General features: G+C 60.0%; 2 protein-coding genes across 3 annotated transcripts; one reads left to right on the top strand and one right to left on the bottom strand.

Annotated features, from left to right (window-relative positions):
• The first annotated feature begins 2,133 nt into the window (after positions 1-2,133).
• On the top strand, positions 2,134-9,180 carry LOC102685934 (hyaluronidase-2-like). 2 transcript variants are annotated; one of them, XM_069189601.1, is made up of 5 exons: positions 2,134-2,889; positions 4,323-4,920; positions 5,012-5,422; positions 6,745-6,834; positions 7,692-9,180. In XM_069189601.1, the coding sequence occupies exons 1-5, from the start codon at positions 2,870-2,872 to the stop codon at positions 8,100-8,102; spliced, it is 1,530 nt and encodes a 509-aa protein (XP_069045702.1). In that variant the 5' UTR covers positions 2,134-2,869; the 3' UTR covers positions 8,103-9,180. The 2 variants fall into 2 exon arrangements, with proteins under 2 accessions (XP_069045702.1, XP_069045701.1); XM_069189600.1 differs by lacking the exon at positions 2,134-2,889 and adding an exon at positions 3,429-3,546.
• An 83-nt stretch (positions 9,181-9,263) lies between these two features.
• Positions 9,264-16,400, bottom strand: LOC102685733 (hyaluronidase-2). The gene is made up of 5 exons (XM_069189602.1): positions 16,249-16,400; positions 14,906-15,459; positions 13,128-13,508; positions 11,681-11,770; positions 9,264-10,646 (listed from the first exon to the last, which is right to left on the bottom strand). Exons 2-5 carry the CDS (start codon positions 15,395-15,397, stop codon positions 10,182-10,184), a joined length of 1,428 nt encoding a protein of 475 aa, XP_069045703.1. The 5' UTR covers positions 15,398-15,459; positions 16,249-16,400; the 3' UTR covers positions 9,264-10,181.
• Between the last annotated feature and the right edge of the window lie 4,542 nt (positions 16,401-20,942).

Genomic DNA, 20,942 nt, shown 5'->3' with positions numbered 1-20,942 from the left:
CAGCTTTTCAGGACCAGGAGCCTTTCGTTGACCTTCGGCAGTGGCGGGTCAGGTTTCCCAGCAGGCCCTTTTGCGAAGAGGCGCTGCTCTTGGGGGAGCAGGTGCTCTGGGGCGCAGATAGTGCAGGGGTTCGAGCGCAGTGCTGAGGCTGGCTGCCACACTGTCTTCAGTGTGATATATGTTTGGCATCATCATGCTGCTGGACTCTCTGTGGCTTCCTGTCAGAGAGCACAGCACTTCCTGAACATGCTGCTCTTCCTCCAGTGCCTCATCTTCACTAGCGGTGGTCCGTGTCTGGTGGGAGGAGGGGGCTTCACAGCTGAGTTAACCCACCAGGGTGTAGCACAGCAGTGAAAATACTGAACTACAAGTACGAAATATCAATACCAACAGACTGCCAGCTTTTACAAAAAACAGTAGTTGCACAATGTTTTGTTTTAGTTTTTCAAATGATTGCACAATTCCTTTCCTATACAGAGTCACTGAGGGCAGCGGGGTGCCATTTTCTTATGGTACTGTTGGCGAGAGGGACATGAGGTCAGGCTGGCAGAACAAAAGGCTTTGAGCCCATGGAGTCGGGTGTCAGGGGCACCGAGAGCTCCTTAGAAAGCCGGCATTGTTGTCTGTTTCCACCCTGAAGTTCAGGGAAGCAGGTGGCTCTGTCTTGGGAGAAGGGAGAGGATAGAGGGTAGACAGGGGAGAGGATAGACAGAGGAGAGGAGAGAAAGGGAGAGGAGAGAGGGTAGACAGGGGAGAGGAGAGAAAGGGAGAGGACAGAGGGTAGACAGGGGAGAGGAGAGACAGGGGAGAGGAGAGAAAGGGAGAGGACAGAGGGTAGACAGGGGAGAGGAGAGACAGGGGAGAGGAGAGAAAGGGAGAGGACAGAGGAGAGACAGGGGAGAGGAGAGAAAGGGAGAGGATAGAGGAGAGACAGGGGAGAGGAGAGACAGGGGAGAGGAGAGAAAGGGAGAGGACAGAGGAGAGACAGGGAAGAGGAGAGAAAGGGAGAGGACAGAGGATAGACAGGGGAGAGGAGAGAAAGGGAGAGGACAGAGGATAGACGGGGGACAGGATAGACAGGGGAGAGGAGAGAAAGGGAGAGGACAGAGGATAGTCGGGGGACAGGAGAGAAAGGGAGAGGATAGAGGATAGACAGGGGAGAGGAGAGAAAGGGAGAGGACAGAGGATAGACAAGGGAGAGGAGAGAAAGGGAGAGGATAGAGGATAGACAGGGGACAGGAGAGAAAGGGAGAGGATAGAGGATAGACAGGGGACAGGAGAGAAGCAAGAGGCTCAGTCAGTACACTTCCTGGCACACCGCCGGGCCTGTGCATGATGGGCAGCCCCTGGTTAGTGCAGCAGCGAGTCAGGGACCCACAGGGCTGCCTCCAGTGTGCAGGAGCAGCTGCAGCCTGGTGCCCAGAGCCTCGTGTGCCCTCCGGACTGAGCGGCGCCTCCAGGCAGTGCCAGATGCATTGCACCGGGTCTCCACAGTGCTGGGAGGGTGCCAGGATTTCCAGTGTCATGCTGCTGCTGTTACAGGGCTGCTACACAGGGGTGTGTTTGTGCCTGCTCCCTTCAGTGCTTGGTGTTTTGTCACAGGTGTATTATTGTGTGTCAGCAGAGGGGCATTTAAAGCAGAAAACTGGGGAGGCAGGCAGTTAACAGCAGGCGAATGTTTGTGGAATGGACAAGAGGTTGCTGCAACATGGTGACTTCTGGGGTATTTTGGCATATCGAGATGGGCAATAACTAAAGCATGAGGAGAATGAGCCTTCACCCCATACGGAGCACAATAAGAGCAGAAAGAACATTGGGAACAGAACGGGATGAAGTATTCCCAGTCCGCAGGGAGAGCGTACCACACTGTGCGCAGCCCTCTGGGATGCTTTAGAATGAAAGGCGCTATACAAATAGAAAGACTTCTTATCTTTTTAAAATCCTGTTGCGCCCGGGCTCTGTCGCTTGCTAAATATGAGAGCAAGCAAAAAGGCACAGGCGAGCTACAGGACCTGTGCTCATGCTCTGCCGGAGCTGTGTGTGTTGTGTGTAGAGCAGTGCTCTCCAGGCAGGCAGCTCTTTCCGTTCCATTTCTCTGCCAGTATTTAAAACAGGAGCAGCTTTCCTGCCTCCTCCATGACCACTGGAGGTGGGGATCCAGGGCGAGGCAGGAGGTCTCTTTCCAGAGCTGTGATTGAGATGCTCAGGGGGAGCGGCCGCCAGCGTGTGCAGGGTGTTAAAATAAGATCCTGCACTGTTTAGAGCCAAGCACAGGCTGGGCTGGGCAGTGTAGCCCCGGTGCCTCTAGTGCTCGCTCTGTCTCAGAGCAAGCGTGCGTCAGTCCCTGCACAATCTGGACAGCCGTGTCTCCAGGGACAGACCGCGTGTCTCAGACGAGGGATTCAGCCCTTCTGTAGCTTTTGTTTTCTGAAGCCCACATTCTCCAGGCCCTGGTGTGAATGGCTGAAAGAGACGGAGTGATGGCACAGAGTCAAGGGGTGGGTAAGGGAGGGGATTAACATATGGGATGGAGCGTACCACTCTTCAGCAATGGGGGGAGTCTCAGGTGCTAAAGCGTCCCCCCCCCCCCTCCTTGCTGGCTTGCCAGGCGCAGTGGACTGCTCCGCTGTGCTCGCCCAGTTCTAGTGACCTCGCCCTCGCAGAGAGGGCTCAGAGAGCGGACAGCGCGCGCGGACTGGGCAGGGCCGAAGGGTCGTGGGCCTCAGGCAGGGAGAGAGTGCGCCGGGAGAGAAGAATGGAGAGGGAGTGGAGATGGTAGAAATCGGACTCCCTGGGCCCCAACCTGATACTATGTGACGCTGCTGAGAGGAGTTGGCGGGGGGCTGTCTCCTGTCTCCTGTCTCCTGCCATGGCTGCTGCTGTCTGCGGGTGAGTTCACTGCCTCTCACTACGGGTGGGTTGTCTGAACACCTCTCAGAGGTCTCCTCCCTCTGTCTGAACTCCCCGGAGGCTGGACACCTGTTGTGGACACCGGCCTCTGCGGTGAGCTGGTCAGGAGACTGGGGGGCCCTGTGGCCTGGCAGGGGGGTGGGGGTACTGAGCACAGGTGAGGGGGCTTCTTTAGAAGTGACTGGGGGGATGTGGGCAGGACAAGGGGTCAGGAGGGCAACACTAGGGACAGATTCACTCTCTCCCGGTGTGTTTCTGCCACAGTGGGGGAGTTTACACAAGGGGCTACCCCACCCTTCCAGACCATCTGTCTGACCGCAGCGCAGCGGACAGGGTCTCGAATTCTCTCCGTTTATTTTTGGAAGCGACGGCTCGCCCGTCTGCCGCCCTCCTCCCGGGAAGCACGGCCGGCTGGACGCTGGGACAGCTGTCCGGAGCGGAGGGGCGGCCGGTTCGGCTCAGGATCCAGTTCCTCCGCAGAGCGCCCAGCTCAGCGCCCACACGTCAGAGGTGTGCTGGAGCAGCTGCTGGCCCTCCGGCGCCCCGTGGCTCACACCGCCCAGTCCCCTTCGCAAGCCGCCTCGCTGTGTGCTGCTGTGTCATGGCAGAGTGGACAGAAGAACTGGACTGCAGCAGGTGTCCCATGGAGTCAGTCTCAGGCTCTGAGACAGCTGGGAGGGAGGAGTTGGGAACAGCCCCTCCCCCATCACCCACACCCCCCTCCCCCGCACCCACACACCCCCCCCAGCTCCAGACACACCACCTCCTTCATGCTTCCAGTCCAGTCTGGGGCTCCCAACCTGTTCTGACAAAGCCAGCCTCCCTCTCCTCCCAGGATGGATTCCATCCCAGTCTCTGAATTAGCACAGACTACAGCCCCCTGCAGGCACTGACTGCACACTACAGCCCCCTGCAGGCACTGACTGCACACTACAGCCCCCTGCAGGCACTGCGGCCCCCTGCAGGCACTGACTGCACACTGCGGCCCCCTGCAGGCACTGACTGCACACTACAGCCCCCTGCAGGCACTGACTGCACACTACAGCCCCCTGCAGGCACTGCGGCCCCCTGCAGGCACTGACTGCACACTGCGGTCCCCTGCAGGCACTGACTGCACACTGCGGCCCCCTACAGGCACTGACTGTAGACTACAGCCCCCTGCAGGCACTGACTGCACACTGCAGCCCCCTGCAGGCACTGACTGCAGACTACAGCCCCCTGCAGGCACTGACTGCAGACTACAGCCCCCTGCAGGCACTGACTGCACACTGCAGCCCCCTGCAGGCACTGACTGCACACTGCAGCCCACTTGTCACAGGTGTTGTTCCCAGACTCATCGAAGGCTGAAGACATGTTGAGATCCTGCACCAGTGCTTCCAGCTCATCTCTCCTTCTCGCTCTGTCCCCTGCAGTACTGAGGCCCGGCTCCGGACCGGGCAGGCGCCGCAGAAGGTAAAACTGACTTCAGGGGCCGCACCGCCCCCTGTCTCTCCACCGGGGGGCGCCGCGTTCCGGGGAGCGGCTCTCCTCTCTCTCCTGGCGCTGCAGGTGGCGCTGTGTCGGTGCGGCAAACCGGCGGCCCTGCCCGCGCCCCCCGGCGAGCCCTTCCAGGTCTACTGGAACGCGCCCACGCAGCAGTGCCAGGCGCGGCACGGGACCCCCCTGGCGCTGGGGCCGTTCGGCGTCGTCGCCAACCCCGCGCAGGCCTTCGCCGGGCCCCGCCTCGCCATCTTCTACCTGGACCAGCTGGGCCTCTACCCCTTCTACGACGCCAGCGGCTGGCCGGTGAACGGGGGCTGCCCACAGAACACCAGCCTGGCGGCGCACAGCGAGAAGCTGGCGGGCGACGTGCGGCGCTCCCTGCCCTGGCCCGCCTTCTCGGGCCTGGCCGTGGTGGACTGGGAGGAGTGGCGCCCGCAGTGGGAGCGCAACTGGGCCGGCAAGGCGGTGTACCAGCGGAAGTCGCGGGAGCTCGTCCGCGCGCTGCGGCCGGACTGGCCCGCCGGGAAGGTGGGTCCCGCTGTCCCGGGAGCCGGCCTGCCCCCCCCCTGGTGGCGCCCGCCGGCTCAGGCCCCCCCCTCTCCCTCTCTGCCTGGCGCAGGTGGAGCGGGAGGCCGCCTGGGAGTTCGACACGGCGGCCCGGCGCTTCCTGACCGAGACGCTGCGCCTGGCCCGGGGGCTGCGGCCGGGGGGCCTGTGGGGGCTCTACCTCTTCCCCGACTGCTACAACCACGAGTACAAGAGGGGCCTCCGCAACTACACGGGGCGCTGCCCCCCGCTGGAGCTGCGGCGCAACGACGCGCTGGGCTGGCTCTTCTCCGAGAGCGCGGCGCTCTACCCCTCCGTCTACCTGCAGGGGGAGCTGCGCTCCTCGCCCCAGGCCCGGCTCTTCGCGCGGGCGCGCGTCGGGGAGGCGCTGCGGGTGGCCAGCTCCACGCCCTCGCCCGCCTCGCTGCCCGTCTTCGTCTACAGCCGCCCCTTCTACGCCAACTCCCTCGCCCCGCTGACGGAGGTGAGACGCCCGCTGGAGCTCAGCAGGGGTGGGCCTGGCCAATACCTGGAGGGGAGACCCCTGGGAAAGCTGAGGCTGCTGCTGGAAGAGGTGTTAGTGGGGCCAGAAGGGGGCGCTCTCACCCTGCGGTCTGTGTGGGTCCTAATGCCCCAGTATAGTGACGGGGACACTACACTGTAAACAGGCGCCGTCCTTCGGATGAGAGGTCCTGACTCTCTGTGGTCACTAAAAATCCCAGGGCAATTCTCGACAAGAGTAGGGGTGTAACCCCAGTGTCCTGGACAAATCTCCTCCCTGGCCTTTACCAGTCACGGCCTCCTAATAACCCCCCTCTCTGAACTGGCTCCATCACTCTGCTCTCCTCCCCACTGAGAGCTGGGGTGTGGGAGGAGTGTACTAGCGCATCATCCAGGTGGGGCTGCACACGGGTGGGGGTGGAGGGGATCCCCATGACCTGTATGGCGCTCTGAGTGGGGTGTCCAGCAGAGCGCTATAGAAGTGTGAGGGATTATTAATAATAGTATTGATGAGGATTGGAAGGGAGGAGTGGGTTCTGCTGGAGCCTCTCTGGTCAGGAGCTTTCATTAGAGCCGGATCCGGCTCGACGGCTCCCGCTCCCCGCTGGCAGAAAACCGGCCGGCTCACGAAAGCTCGTTCACATCCTCCTGCCTGGGAAACACCCGTCTGAGCGGCGGGAGGGGCAGAGGGAGGGAGCAGGTTTCCTCGGCGGTTAAGTTCCCAGTGCAGCGCGTCCTCTAACACGGAACGAGCGCTGATGCACCGGGCTGGAGACGAGGTGGAGCTACGGGGTTCGAACGAGGAAGGAACGTCACTGCGGAGCCCGGTGGAGCTGTGGCCTTGCCTGCCACCTAGTGGCTCCCTCCGGTACAGCAGACCGAAATCAGGGCTGTTTGCCGTCTGTGTGTGGTCTTCAGTGCTGAGGCTGCTGCGCCCCATGTTCAGAGCTGCAACAAGCACACTGAGGCGCTCTTCAGGCAGGCAGGTGGGTGTCAATAACAATAACAGGACCACTACTGAGGCCTCATTCCACTCCTGGCTCTACAAGCTGCAAAGTCTTACTCGCCCTGCCCTGAAGCGGAAGAGCAACCTGGTTATAATTCCGCTAAAACTGTGGAATAACCCATCACTCTGGAAGTCCAGCTTTGCACTCCAGGTCAGCTCTGACTGCTGAGGGCTGCGACGATTAACGGTTCTGGCGGTTTGAATGATTGGAGATCATTTTCTTTGCTCTTCGACTCTGAATTGGGGGGTGAATTCTGCAGAGGGGTTCTGTAGGCTTACCGGCTCTGTGTCTGTTCCAGATGGACCTGGTGTCCACCATCGGAGAGAGCGCCGCCCTGGGGGCCAGTGGAGTTGTTCTCTGGGGAGGGGTTGACTACTCTCGCTCCAGGGTAAGCGCCCAGTCGCTGTTGTTGCTGTTGAAGCTAACTCCCATATTTAGGACCCGTGTGGATTCAGAATGTTTTCAAAAACGCGTGAACAGACATAGAAAAGATCCTAGCAAAGTTTTAACAGTTTAAAACCACATTTTTCAGGGTGGCTGATCCTGTGCTTTCTGAGAGCCCTAAATCTCATGCTGCAAGACAGGGACAGGACATTAATCAGCACAGTAATTCACACCAGGTGTTCAGCACAGTCAGATCCTTAATTGCATAAAGGAGTTAATTATCTATTAATGTAATTGATCAGTTGCAGAGCTGGTGAAAGCACAGACCCTCCTTGGAGCTGTCTGGTATTGTCCTATACTGTATAGTATATACTATACTGTGCTGTATTGTGCTATACTGTACTGTATCCTACGGTACTGTACTACAGTATACTGTGATGTACTGTATCGTACTGTACTGTATCGTACTGTACTGTCTGGTATTGTCTTGTACTATACTGTGTTGTACTATACTATACTGTACTGTATCCTACTGTACTATCTGGTATTGTACTATACTGTACTGTATCTTACTGTACTGTCTGGTATTGTACTTTACTGTGTTGTACTATACTATACTGTACTGTATCCTGCTGTACTATCTGGTATTGTACTATACTGTACTGTCTGGTATTGGACTACACTGTACTATACTGAACTGTCTGGGATTGGACTATACTGTACTGTATCCTACTGTACTGTCCTGTATTGGAATACACTGTACTATACTGTACTGTATCGTACTGTACTGTCTGGTATTGGACTACACTGTGCTGTACTGTTGTTAGACAGGTGCCCTGACTCTCTGTATTCTCCCTGCAGGACATCTGCCTGCAGCTGAACACTTACCTGAAGAGCACGCTGGGCCCCTACATCCTCAATGTCACCACGGCTGCGCGCCTGTGCAGCCGGCACCTCTGCAGCAGCAGGGGGCGCTGCGTGCGCAGGGAGCCTGACTCTGACGCCTTCCTGCACCTGGATGCCCGGGCCTTCCGCATCCAGGTGCGCCCGGGCGACGGCCGCGAGGGGGAGCCGCTGGTCTCCGTGCAGGGGGAGCTCAGCCGCACGGCGAGGGCGGGCCTGAGGCAGGCCTTCCGCTGCCACTGCTACCAGGGCAGGACCGGAGGGCAGTGCCAGAGCCCCGCCAGCAGGGCGCCCAGGACACAGCCCGGCACTGCCCTCCTCTTCAGCGTCCTGTGTGCCGCGTGCACCTGGCAGCTCTGGGGAAGATAGCGGTGCACCACACTGCCCCCTGCCGCTGAAGTACATATGTGCCGGGCTCTATGCCACATGCAGATACTCAGGGACACGCCCAGCTGGCCACACTGAGGCGACTGCACCGGCGGATCACTCCTCACCTCGATCCTGTGCCCTTGGTACACATCCACGCCTGGATACTCCCGGGGAGGGGGCGGGGGAGTGGTGGGGTTTTTCTCACAGAAGGGATGTGAAGATATCAAAGGACGAAATACCTAACCAAAACCCCCAGGGCGTACCAGAGACTCCCCCACACGGGGAACCAGAATCGGACCCAGAATCGTCTGGGTTTTGAGTGCTGCGCCGCGGGTTTGCTCAGCTGGGGCCTCTCCGGTCCGCTCCGCTGACTCTGGTGCAGCCAGCTCTTCCTGCCAACCGCCGAGCAAGCAGTTAAGGAGCTGGCAGTAGCAGAGACCTGGAGGGGCTGCAGGCCTGAGCGGCCCTGGACAGCTGTTCCCTGCCCTGTCCCTGTATCTCTGCTCACACTGCCAGCAGGACTCGGGGAACACATGTCCAGTTGCCGCCTGCGGTCCGAGCGCCGCCTGCGCAGACTGAGGCGCTCGGGGAGGGGTGGGTACGGCCATGCGCCCCAGGCCGGTCTCGCACCCCTGCCAGAGGGTGGCGGGTCGGAGCCCGCCGCCAGGCTGGGACAGACCCGGGTCCCCCTTGGCCCTGCGCTGCCCCGGGCTGTGATCGCTCCCCGTGGGGTTAATTTCATCCGCCCGCCGCCTCAGACATCTCAGGAAGGAGATCGGGATCCACATGCCGGATTACGGCTTCGACCAGCCCTGCGGATTTCCAGCGTTATCGCGCCTGAGAGGCCGCAATCCCATCAGTCCCTTCTTATCTGCCAGAGCCGGTGGAGCGCCGGCGAGTGCAGCATCACTGCAAACCGTCTGACTCAGGTAGAGCACAATAATCAAAACACAGAAATAAGGGATATTGACAAAATCAGCTGTGAATCCATGGACTGATTTTTTTTATTTTACATGTTATCACGCTAAGCCTGCAACGACACTGTGAACGATTGTGAATAAAAACACTTTGCAGATAAGATGTGGATGTTTCTCGGCGTGCGTTCCTGTAAGGGCGGGACCAGTCTTCGACCGGCCAGCGAGCCCCGAGACCGGCCGCAGCAGTGTCCCGGGACGAGTCCTGCCCCACCCCGTCTGTTCCTGAGGCGCACCACCGGGGCAACCAAGCGTAGGCCAGCGCGCCACAGCACTGCTGGGAAAACAGACTGGCGTACGTTCAGAGATGAGATGGTCTCTGCAGCCAGACTGCACTGTCCCGCCCCCTGTCAGCTCTATCACCCTAAGGCTCCCAGCTGGCAGCCCACTGGAGCTCAGCAGTGTGGGCCTGGCCAGTACCTGGAGGGGAGACCCCTGGGAAACACTAAGGCTGCTGCTGGAAGAGGTGTCAGTGGGGCCAGTAGGGGGCGCTCACCCTGTGGTCTATGTGGTTCCTAATACCCCAGTATAGTGACGGGGACACTACACTGTAAAAAGGTGCCGTCCTTTGGATGAGAAACCGAGGTCCTGACTCTCTGTGGTCAGTAAAAATCCCAGGGTGTTTCTCGAAAAGAGTAGGGGTGTAACCCCAGTGTCCTGGACAAATCCCCCCCTGGCCTTTACCAGTCATGGCCTCCTAATAACCCCCCTCTCTGAACTGGCTCCATCCCTCTGCTCTCCTCCCCACTGAGAGCTGGTGTGTGGGGAGAGGACTGGCGCATCATCCAGTTGGGGCTGCACACTGGTGGGGGTGGAGGGGATCCCCATGGCCTGTAAAGAGCCTTGGAGGGGATTGTCCAGAACAGCGTTATGGAAGTGTAAGGAATTTTTGTTACTAACTGTACTGACCGGTGGTCAGGACATTGGGGTTACATTAACACCCCTCCTCTTTCAGTGTCCTGGGATCTGTACTGACCAGTAGTCAGGACGCTGGGGCCGATACCCCTCCTCTGCCTGACAGTGTCCGGTAGTCCGCGCTGTGTCTCTACTGTAACAAGGCATTGTGGTGGCTCTTGTCGCTGGGCCCAGAGGCTCAGGTGAGGTGTCAGCGGGACCGGCAGGCTCTGGCGACCACGAGCGTGGCGAGGAGGAGGGAAGAGAAGCTGCCCCGCAGGCAGGGGGCGCCGCGGCTCAGGGCAGGCGTCTCTGCCGGCACGGCCGTCTCCCCGGCCGTCCTGGTGCCCCCCGCGCTGGTGGGCTCCTGGTCCTCGGCCTTGCCCTCCGGGGGTTCGTACCACTGGCACTGGAAGCCCAGGCGCCACGCCTCCAGGTGCCCGGGCAGCAGCTGCCCCCGAGGCCGGACGGCGTCCGCGGTGCCGTCGGCGCCGGGCGCGAGCTGGAAGCTGTCCGCCGGCAGGTGCAGGTAGGTGGGCTCCTCGGGGTCCCTCCGCACACACCGGCCCCTGCCCTGGCACAGCCCCTCGCCGCACAGCCGCGCCGCCGTGGTCACGTTCACCACGTAGGGCCCCAGCACGCCGCGCACGTAGTCCGCCAGCTCCCAGCAGCCCCTCTGCCAACACGGGGACCGGGAGGCTGAACGGGGTCTCTGACTACCCCCTGCTCTCTCCCCCTCCTGCTCTCTGACCCCCTTGTTCTCTCGCCCCCCTGCTCTCGCCCCCCTGCTCTCGCCCCCCTGCTCTCTCGCCCTCCTGCTCTCTCGCCCTCCTGCTCTCTGACCCCCCTGCTCTCTCGCCCCCCTGCTCTCTCGCCCCCCTGCTCTCTGACCCCCCTGCTCTCTCGCCCCCCTGCTCTCTCGCCCCCCTGCTCTCTCGCCCTCCTGCTCTCTCGCCCCCTTGCTCTCTCGCCCCCCTGCTCTCTGACCCCCCTGCTCTCTGACCCCCCTGCTCTCTCGCCCCCCTGCTCTCTGACCCCCCTGCTCTCTGACCCCCCTGCTCTCTCGCCCCCCTGCTCTCTGACCCCCCTGCTCTCTCGCCCCCTTGCTCTCTCGCCCCCCTGCTCTCTGACCCCCCTGCTCTCTGACCCCCCTGCTCTCTCGCCCCCCTGCTCTCTGACCCCCCTGCTCTCTCGCCCCCCTGCTCTCTCGCCCCCCTGCTCTCTGACCCCCCTGCTCTCTCGCCCCCCTGCTCTCTCGCCCCCCTGCTCTCTCGCCCCCTTGCTCTCTCGCCCCCCTGCTCTCTCGCCCCCTTGCTCTCTCGCCCCCCTGCTCTCTGACCCCCCTGCTCTCTGACCCCCCTGCTCTCTCGCCCCCCTGCTCTCTCGCCCCCCTGCTCTCTGACCCCCCTGCTCTCTGACCCCCCTGCTCTCTCGCCCTCCTGCTCTCTCGCCCTCCTGCTCTCTGACCCCCCTGCTCTCTCGCCCCCTTGCTCTCTCGCCCCCCTGCTCTCTGACCCCCCTGCTCTCTCGCCCTCCTGCTCTCTCGCCCCCCTGCTCTCTGGCCCCCCTGCTCTCTCGCCCCCCTGCTCTCTCGCCCCCTGCTCTCTGAACCCCCTGCTCTCTGACTCCCCTGCTCTCTCGCCCTCCTGCTCTCTCGCCCCCCTGCTCTCTCGATTTGTTAGAAAAAATATCCGTTCCCCCGAGAGGTACCTGGGTCTTGGTGGAGAAGAACTTCTCCCAGACGACGGCGCCCGCGGCCCCCAGGGCGGCGCTCTCTCCGATGGTGTGGACCAGGTCAGCCTGCACACGACACACAGATCCGTTCACGTCTCCAATCACCGGTCCTGGATGGGTTGTTTTTTTTTCAGGAAGGGGGTAGGCGTGGGGTGCAGCCCGGTTCACCCGGTGCCTTGACCGGCTCTGCCGGCCAGGGGTTCGAGCTGGGATTTCACAATGCCTTTCCTCCCACTTCCGCTGGAGGGGCTCCTGACGCACAGCAGACTGGCGCTGGCTCTGAATCGTGCCTCCTGCACGCTATCGATTGATCCCCTTACCCCCTCTGCCCCGCGCTGTCACGCCCCCCAGCTCGTCATCACCCCCCCTGCTGGTGCGCGATCGCTTCTTATCCGGCAGTGAGTCACAAACCCCATTAATCCATCATCCCTGTCCCTGACAAGATCTCGTCCTCTCTCTCTGTTCTCCCTTCAGATGCTAAATCCCTAAAGCCGAGGGCTGTCTGGACTGGGAGGGAGGGCTCAGCAGGTACTTTATCACCTACAGACACTGTTTGTCATCAGCCTGGGAGAATCTCCTTCTCTTCTTGCAGATGTCTGCAGCTCGGGCGCCGTTAGGTTTAATGGTTCTGCTCAGTTCTCAGGGTACCGCTTGAGACAACAGGCTGCAGTGTTTAACAGCTCTTCGTAATGTGTTTTACTGTATAATGACAGAGCGCTAAGAGAGCATCAGTACAATCAGGAAATAAGAACCCCAGGGAACAAGCCACACAGCCACAAATAATCTCCTGACACCTTTCAAGAAACAGCTGGCTGAAAACCTGAGACCAATTAGGTACTGACCACCCAACAGGCCCGATGGGTCAAGTGGTCACCACTGGATTGCCATTTTTCTTTGGTTGTTCATACTTGAGAGGTGAGAGCTACACCGGGCAGGCCAAACTCGTCTGCAAGAACTCCTCAGCTCTGGTCCCCTGGACCAACGGGGGGCCACAACAGCCACAGAGAGCTGTACACCCTCTCTTTGGACCTGAGAAAAGACCGGAAGCTTCAGTAGAGTGATTCGCTTCCTTCCTCAGCTAAGACAGAGAGGGCTGAGGACCAGATGGGTCTTTGGCCACAAAGTACAAAAGCTGAGGAACTCTGTTCCAGTGGCAGTGTAGAGGACTGACCAGGGCCTTGGAATTGTGTTTGGAGGGCTGCAGGTTCGAATCCCAGCTGTTGTACCCCAGAGCTTCGCTTAAACTGCTTTAGTAAAATGGTGCACAAATATCCAGATAAAAGCATCAGCCAATTAGCTTAGTTTGTCTGGCTTTTAGTTAATCGGTTTTCTCCCCATTAGCGGGGTAAAGCACAGCAGTTGGCTCGGACCCTGTGTTTCGCGCGCGGGACGTCCTGTCCAGTCCCGGCGGCCGCGCACTCACCTCCGAGAGGAAGGAAGCGGTCTCGGCGTAGACGCTCCTGACCAAGGGGAACACGGGCAGGTCGTGGGCCGCGCCCGCCTGGGCCGCCACGCGCAGGGCCTCCCGGAGCTGGCCGGAGGAGTGCCGCCGCGCGCCCGCGGAGCCGCCCCGTGGCTTGTCCAGCTGCAGGGAGGGGTAGAGGGCGGATGACCTCTTCCAGAGCCACTGCGCCTCGTCGTTCTGCGCCATGTCCGCCGCGGGGCAGCGGCCGGTGGCGTTGGCCGGGTGCTGGCCGGGGCAGGCGGGGTAGGGGGAGAAGCCCCACAGGGCCCGGGGCCGCAGGCGGCGGCCCTCCTGCAGGGTCTCCAGCAGGAGGGCCTGCGCCGCCGCCTCGAAGTCCACCTTGGAGACAAGGAAGGGCGTGAGCGGAGACCCCCGGAGGGGCCGCGCTCCCGACTGCTGACCAGCAGGAGCTCTGCCGTCCCGTGGGAGCGATGGCGTTGAGCTGCGCTGTCATGGGCGAGCGGTCCGCTCGGGCCTCAGCCTGGCTGTTTCCTTCCCATCTGCCCTTCCCCGCCGGCGGGGGCGTCCGGCAGCGACGCCCAGTGCCCCATCCCGAGGCGGCGGTCCCCGGACACACTGGCCCCCCCATCTGCTCTCTGACCGCTCTGTCCAGCTCGGGGTCGCGGAGAGCTGAGCCCAGACTGACAACAGGCGCAAGGCGGGGGACACCCTGGAGTGATGCCAGTCCATCACAGGGCACACTCACACACACTCACACACTCACACTTACACACTCACACTCACACACACACTCACACTTACACACTCACACTCACACTTACACACTCACACTCACACACTCACAGACACACACTCACACTTACACACTCACACACTCACAGACACACACACACACACTCACAGACACACACACACACACTCACACACTCACAGACACACACACACACTCACACACTCACACACTCACAGACACACACACACACTCACACACACACACACACACACTCACACTCACACACTCACAGACACACACTCACAGACACACACACACACTTACACACTCACACACTCACAGACACACACACACACTCACACACACACACTCACACACACACTTACACACTCACACTTACACACTCACACTCACACACTCACACTCACACACTCACAGACACACACTCACACTTACACACTCACACTCACACTCACACACTCACAGACACACACACACACTCACACTTACACACTCACAGACACACACTCACAGACACACACTCACACTTACACACTCACACTCACACACTCACACACTCACAGACACACACACACACTCACACTTACACACTCACACACACTCACAGACACACACTCACACTCACAGACACAAACACACTCACACTTACACACACCCACACACTCACACTTACACACACCCACACACCCACACACTCACACCCACACTTTCACACACACACACACACTCACTCATCAGGGCCAGTTTCCCAAGAAGCCAGTTAACCCACCAGCCTGTCTCTGGGCTGTGGGAGGAGCCCCACAGGAACACGGGGAGAACATGCAAACTCCACACAGACAGCTCCCCAGGTCTGGAACTGAACCCAGGGCCCCGGCGCTGCGAGGCAGCAATTCTCAGCGCTGTGCCAGCGTGCTGCCCAACACTAGGCAGCAAATGCTTTTCCAGCAACGCAGGTCAGCGCACTGTGCCCCCCTCTCCTGCCCTGGCCACTCGGACCCTGCCACCCTCCCGGCGTCTTTACCTGAGCCCACTTGTCCAGCTCCGCGGGAGCCCAGTCGGGGAAGAACTGCCGGAGCAGGGAGCGGGACTGCTCCCGGTAGATCTCCTTCTTGCCGCGGTTGCGGCCCCAGAGCGGCGCCCAGTCTTCCCAGTGGATGGCGGCCAGGCCGCGGTAGTCGGGCCAGGGCAGGGCGGAGGTCACGTCGGCGTCCATTTTCAGCAGGTGCATGTCCAGGCTGGTGTGCTGGGGCAGCCCCCCCGCCACGGGCTGGTTCTGGGGGTCATAGTAGGGGTACAGCCCCAGGCCGTCCCGGTAGAAGACGACAAACTGGCCCGCCGAGCCGTTGCTGAGCATGCCAAAGGCGCTGGGGTCGGGGCGCCCCTCGCACAAGGAGTCGGGGATCCCCCACAGCACCAGAAAGGGCTGGCCAGGCACGAGGGGGACGCGGGCAGGCTGCAGGGCACCCCCGGGAGGGGCCAGCAGACCCAGGGCCAGCAGCAGGAGGGCGCTCATGCCCTCTCCTGCGCACGCGGACTCACCGGGAGGGTGCTGCCAGCCTGCGCGTCTCCATCGCTCTGCGGACAAAGGGAGGGCAGTCAGCGGGGCTGGGCGGGTTTCGAAGGCCACACACGCAGGCTACCGTGGATACGCTCCTCCCTAGGAGACACGGGGGCGAGGGAACTCATCGCAGCGCGGTGACGCCCCGGGAGAGGCGAGCGCTGAGCCGGCTCCTTAATCAAGGGCAATTTAAGTTAAGTTAATTGTGAAGAGCTAATTGGTTTGTTCTCCTCCACAGCTGCTGGGGTTCAGTCCCGGCGGGAGACTCCCGCCGTGCTAGGGCTCCCCGGAAGCCGCCGAGCCGAGCCGAGCCGAGCCGAGCCGAGCCGTCGCTGTGCTCAGGGAGCCGGAGCTACTGGGGCAGGTAATTAACTGCTGCTTTAATGAGATTATGATGTAGAGCTCTCCACACAAGCTCAGTCGCTGCACTACCACACAATCCCCCTTTGTCTGTCCTCTCTAATCCGCCGGGCCAGCGCTGGCGGGACGGGAGACGGGCCGTCCCGCTCCGGACGGCCCCCGCAGCCCCCCCTGCTCCCGGCTCCCTGCCCGCTGTCCACTGCGGAGGAGGCCGCGCTGGCCGTGGTCCCCCGGCTCCAGCTGTTCCCAGATTCTCCAGGGCTCCTCCAGGGGGAGAGCTATCCCCCCCCATTGCTGTAGCCCCCCCAGAGAAATCCCTGGATCCCTACTGCGGTCTGCTGCAGGCTCTGTGCTTGATAAATCGCTCTTCCTCATCCTGCCCAGCGGTGGACAGGCCGGGAGGGGAGGCTGCTGTGCAGGCGGGCAGGAAAAGGGGGCGCACTCACCTCGGGGCAGCAGGGTCACAGGTCGGCGCCGTGCGGCGAGGAGGTCGGGCCCACAGCCCGTGCAGCGCGGAGACGGAGCGGACTGGACTGGACAGGACAGGACGTGGGCCGGAGCTGGGCGATGAGGCTGCTTCACCTCTCAGGTGCCGGGGGTGTTGGGGGTGGGGGACAGTAATCTGTGCGAGTAAGCAGGGTCAGCGGAGAGCACGGCCATCACATGAGCAGCCCGGAATAGGCCGGTTATCCCTCTAATCCCCCCTCAGCCTCGGGCTTTGCACTGCAGCTGCAGCACGCAAGGTGCCCACTGGCGTCCCCTACCTGCAGGGCACAGCGCTCCAGCACACACACCGGGGAGCCCCCCCTCCCCCAGAGGACAGTGCACGCACACTGGGGACCCCCCCCTGCCCCAGAGGACAGTGCACGCACGCCGGGGAGCCCCTCCTCCCCCAGAGGACAGTGCACGCACGCCGGGGAGCCCCCCCTCCCCCAGAGGACAGTGCACGCACGCCGGGGAGCCCCCCTCCCCCAGAGGACAGTGCACACACACCGGGGAGCCCCCCTCCCCCAGAGGACAGTGCACACACACCGGGGAGCCCCGCTCCCCCAGAGGACAGTGCACACACACCGGGGAGCCCCCCTCCCCCAGAGGACAGTGCACACACACCGGGGAGCCCCGCTCCCCCAGAGGACAGTGCACACACACCGGGGAGCCCCCCTCCCCCAGAGGACAGTGCACACACACCGGGGAGCCCCCACTCCCCCAGAGGACAGTGCACGCACACCGGGGAGCCCCCCCTCCCCCAGAGGACAGTGCACGCACACCGGGGAGCCCCCCCTCCCCCAGAGGACAGTGCACGCACACCGGGGAGCCCCCCCTCCCCCAGAGGACAGTGCACGCACACTGCAGGCAGGAGGTGCTGGGTTGGAGTAAAGGGTGATGGAGGCAGGCCGATTGCTGATTGACACAGGCTGAGGTTTGATTGATTGACATTGACTGAGCTGATTGACACAGGCTGAGGTTTGATTGATTAGTATTGATTGAGCTGATTGACACGGGCTGAAGTTGGATTGTTTAATACTGACTGAGCTGATTGACATGGACTCAGGTTGGATTGATTAGTATTGATTGAGGTGATTGACACGGGCTGAGGTTTGATTGATTGACACTGACTGAGCTGATTGACACAGGCTGAGGTTTGATTGATTAGTATTGATTGAGCTGATTGACACGGGCTGAAGTTGGATTGTTTAATACTGACTGAGCTGATTGACATGGACTCAGGTTGGATTGATTAGTATTGATTGAGGTGATTGACACGGGCTGAGGTTTGATTGATTGACACTGACTAAGCTGATTGACACAGGCTGAGGTTTGATTGATCCCCTCCTCTCTCTGCGTGAGTCCTGCTGCGCGCCCCGGAGATGTCCATCTCTCCACGGTAACCGTAACCTAGCAACCCTCCCGGCACCCGCTGGCCGCCAGGCCTGCTTCTCGGGGGTCCGGTCAGAGCCCCCTGTGCTTCTCGTCCGCTGCGGGATGGAAACGGGCCGCAGAGTGTAGTGACAGTGACCGTGTGACAGACAGCACAGCCACTTACCTGGACAGCTGCTACTGCAAGAAAATGCTGTTTGTTTAATTTGTGAGAGCTCAGATCAATTTTATTTTCAAATTCTTTCAGTGAAATGCAGATGAGTGCGGCAGTTTTTTAACTGCACTGTTTGCACTGTTTTTACAGCACTGTCCCATGCCAGTGCTCAAATTAACACCCGCAAGAAGAGAAAGACACTGCCTGTCTTTTGGTTTTGGCTGCCAGGATGTGATGTTTGATTCCAGCACAGGGGGGCGCTGTGGCCCAGAGACGGCCGGCTCCTCGGCAGGACTGCACTAGTTTAGAGAGCTGCTTGCTCCTGGCCTGGAGACTGAGCTGAGGAGACTCTGACAGTGACTCAGGAGGTACAGCAGACTTTGCCCCACTGGATTCGCGTGGTCAGCTCTGCTGTGGCAGCCTGGTCTGTGACGCGTGTGGCTGCGTGCGCGGCCCTGGCCGGTGTGTGTGAGTATGGGGGTGCCTGTGCTGGTTGTCAGCAGTTTGTGGGGTGAGGATGAAGACGAGGGTGTCTAACGGCATCATCCCGCCAGCGAGCCGAGCTGTGGCCCGGGATCGAGACATCCCGTCGCTTGGCCGCGGCCGGTCAGCAGCAGGGCCTGGGAAACTGCTGACCAGACCCTCTCCACAGGGGCGCCCAGTGAGAGCAGCCTGTCCACTGGTCCGCCACAGGACCGCTGTGAGCCGGAGCCTGCCTGGCGCTCGAGGATGATGCCAGGCCATGACTGGGCACGCACGCAGACGGGGGGCAACTCGCCCGGACAGCACGACACAGTGAGGAGTGCATTTACCTTTAAAAGCACAGCACACAAAGTTTTAATCGTTCAGAACCCCTTTCCAATTTTTGTGCGGCAACCTGAACTCAGCTGTGCAAGGGGCCTTGTTTTGCAGAGGTACCTCTCTCATGAATTCTGAAAATAACAATAAAAAACATTCTACGACTATGTAATTTAGCGTCGTTAAGGATGAAGAGAGCACAGGAGGCCGCACACTGGAACCACTGCTTTTCTCACACTGATTAAAAGCAGATCTTCCTTTTGTCGGACTGGTGATTATTTTATTTGTGTCTGTCCCCTGGGGCTTGGGGCTGCCAGGTGACTCAGCGTTTCCAGTTTTGGGGTTCAGGGTGCGATTGTGCAGCCCCTCTCTGAGCTATTTTAGGGTTCCAATGACAGCAGCCCACCGCCCCCTCCCCCCCATCCCCCGTCGCCCCCGGAGACCGACACATCCTCCCACTTTTGTACTCTTCCCAGTAATTAGCTCTACTGAGATAAAATATTTATTTGTCTTAATTGGAATCCACTAATTACCCCTCTCGCGCTGCAGCGCGGAGCAGTCGCAGCACTGAAAAAACGCCGCGAGGGCTGGGTTTAGGACAGGCAGCACGGCCACAGCGATGAGGCAGAGCAGCTGCCATTGAAAGACCTGACCTGGCCTGGGTGGGCCATTCCAGGAGGAACTGAAGGGGGGGATGATCTTATCTGAAACAGCCCTCGTGCCGTGTGAGGAAGTGTTCTGTACAGTTCTAACGCAGGTGAACAGAGGGTGCCCAGAGCTGTGCTCAACGCTGCTTGGATTCGCCTCTCCATGGGGGACATGGCTTGTGTGTGGCGTCTCGGGCGTTCTCTGGAAAACAGGCTTTTCCTTAACCAATGAAAGCTCATTACAAACCTTTGCTGAACCACACTGTGACTTCCTGCAGCCTGTACGTTGTACAGAGACATTGAAAGGGGGACTCACCACCTCTAGACTGGTGCTGCGCTGGTGCTCGCAGTGTATTCAGAGCCGTGGTGCTCGCAGTGTATTCAGAGCCGTGGTGCTCACAGTGTATTCAGGGCTGTGGTGTTTGCAGTGTATTCAGAGCTGTGGTGCTCGCAGTGTATTCAGAGCTGTGGTGCTCACAGTGTATTCAGAGCCGTGGTGCTCACAGTGTATTCAGGGCTGTGGTGTTTGCAGTGTATTCAGAGCTGTGGTGCTCGCAGTGTATTCAGAGCCGTGGTGCTCGCAGTGTATTCAGAGCCGTGGTGCTCACAGTGTATTCAGAGCTGTGGTGTTTGCAGTGTATTCAGAGCCGTGGTGCTCACAGTGTATTCAGAGCTGTGGTGCTCACAGTGTATTCAGAGCCGTGGTGCTCACAGTGTATTCAGGGCTGTGGTGCTCGCAGTGTATTCAGGGCTGTGGTGTTTGCAGTGTATTCAGAGCTGTGGTGCTCGCAGTGTATTCAGAGCCGTGGTGCTCGCAGTGTATTCAGAGCCGTGGTGCTCGCAGTGTATTCAGAGCCGTGGTGCTCACAGTGTATTCAGAGCTGTGGTGTTTGCAGTGTATTCAGAGCCGTGGTGCTCACAGTGTATTCAGAGCTGTGGTGCTCACAGTGTATTCAGAGCTGTGGTGCTCACAGTGTGTTCAGAGCCGTGGTGCTCACAGTGTATTCAGGGCTGTGGTGCTCACAGTGTATTCAGGGCTGTGGTGCTCACAGTGTATTCAGGGCTGTGGTGCTCACAGTGTATTCAGAGCCGTGGTGCTCACAGTGTATTCAGAGTATCTGAGGCTGCAGGGCTGACAGTGTTTTCCAGTTGCAGACAGAAATTAGTCTGTTTTCAAGAGCACCTTATATCACCCCCACTCCCCCCCCTAAACTGAAACAGATGGGTTGTGAATGCTTATTACAAAAAAGACCAGGTCGTTATTCATTTTTGTGTTGGGCACATTGACAATACTTCTTATCAATCACCTGGACATCCAGGCTGTGGAAACAATGTATCATTGCTCTGGGTGTATAAACTTGTTTGAAATGATCAATTTGCCATTGATCTGCTGATTAGGACTGAGGCAGGGGGGTGTGCAATGCCTCACTGAGCTCAGCAGCTGGGTTTGAGGAGCTGCTGTTGTCAGCCTGATTACCAGGAGGGTTCTGAGGAAACCCAGGAGGAGTGAAAGGCCAGAGATCCTCCAGCGTCCTGCAGCGGCGACACTGCATCTGCCCCGATCCCCACTGCTCTGACTGCAGGCCTCTGTTCAGTGTACCAGCACAGGCCTGCAGGAGACTAGACAGCCCGTTGCCTGGCTGCCTCCCGGATTCAAAGGTGT

The sequence above is a fragment of the Lepisosteus oculatus genome, chromosome 4 (assembly GCF_040954835.1).
Source record: "Lepisosteus oculatus isolate fLepOcu1 chromosome 4, fLepOcu1.hap2, whole genome shotgun sequence".
In the NCBI taxonomy this organism is placed as follows: domain Eukaryota; kingdom Metazoa; phylum Chordata; class Actinopteri; order Semionotiformes; family Lepisosteidae; genus Lepisosteus; species Lepisosteus oculatus.
The sequence above is the reverse complement of the archived record's forward strand: the minus strand, read 5'-3'. Positions and strand labels throughout refer to the sequence as shown.

What these genes read in the sequence shown, in the direction of transcription:
- LOC102685733 (XM_069189602.1), bottom strand. Translation starts at nt 15,397, where the DNA reads ATGAGCGCCCTCCTGCTGCTGGCCCTGGGTCTGCTGGCCCCTCCCGGG. An exon ending in AGCTGGACAAGTGGGCTCAG is followed by an intron (nt 13,509 to 14,905) that starts GTAAAGACGCCG and finishes CTTGTCTCCAAG; the next exon opens with GTGGACTTCGAGGCGGCGGC. An exon ending in CCGCTTCCTTCCTCTCGGAG is followed by an intron (nt 11,771 to 13,127) that starts GTGAGTGCGCGG and finishes TGTCGTGTGCAG; the next exon opens with GCTGACCTGGTCCACACCAT.
- LOC102685934 (XM_069189600.1), top strand. Translation starts at nt 3,512, where the DNA reads ATGGCAGAGTGGACAGAAGAACTGGACTGCAGCAG. An exon ending in CCCTCGCCCCGCTGACGGAG is followed by an intron (nt 5,423 to 6,744) that starts GTGAGACGCCCG and finishes TGTCTGTTCCAG; the next exon opens with ATGGACCTGGTGTCCACCAT. An exon ending in TTGACTACTCTCGCTCCAGG is followed by an intron (nt 6,835 to 7,691) that starts GTAAGCGCCCAG and finishes TTCTCCCTGCAG; the next exon opens with GACATCTGCCTGCAGCTGAA.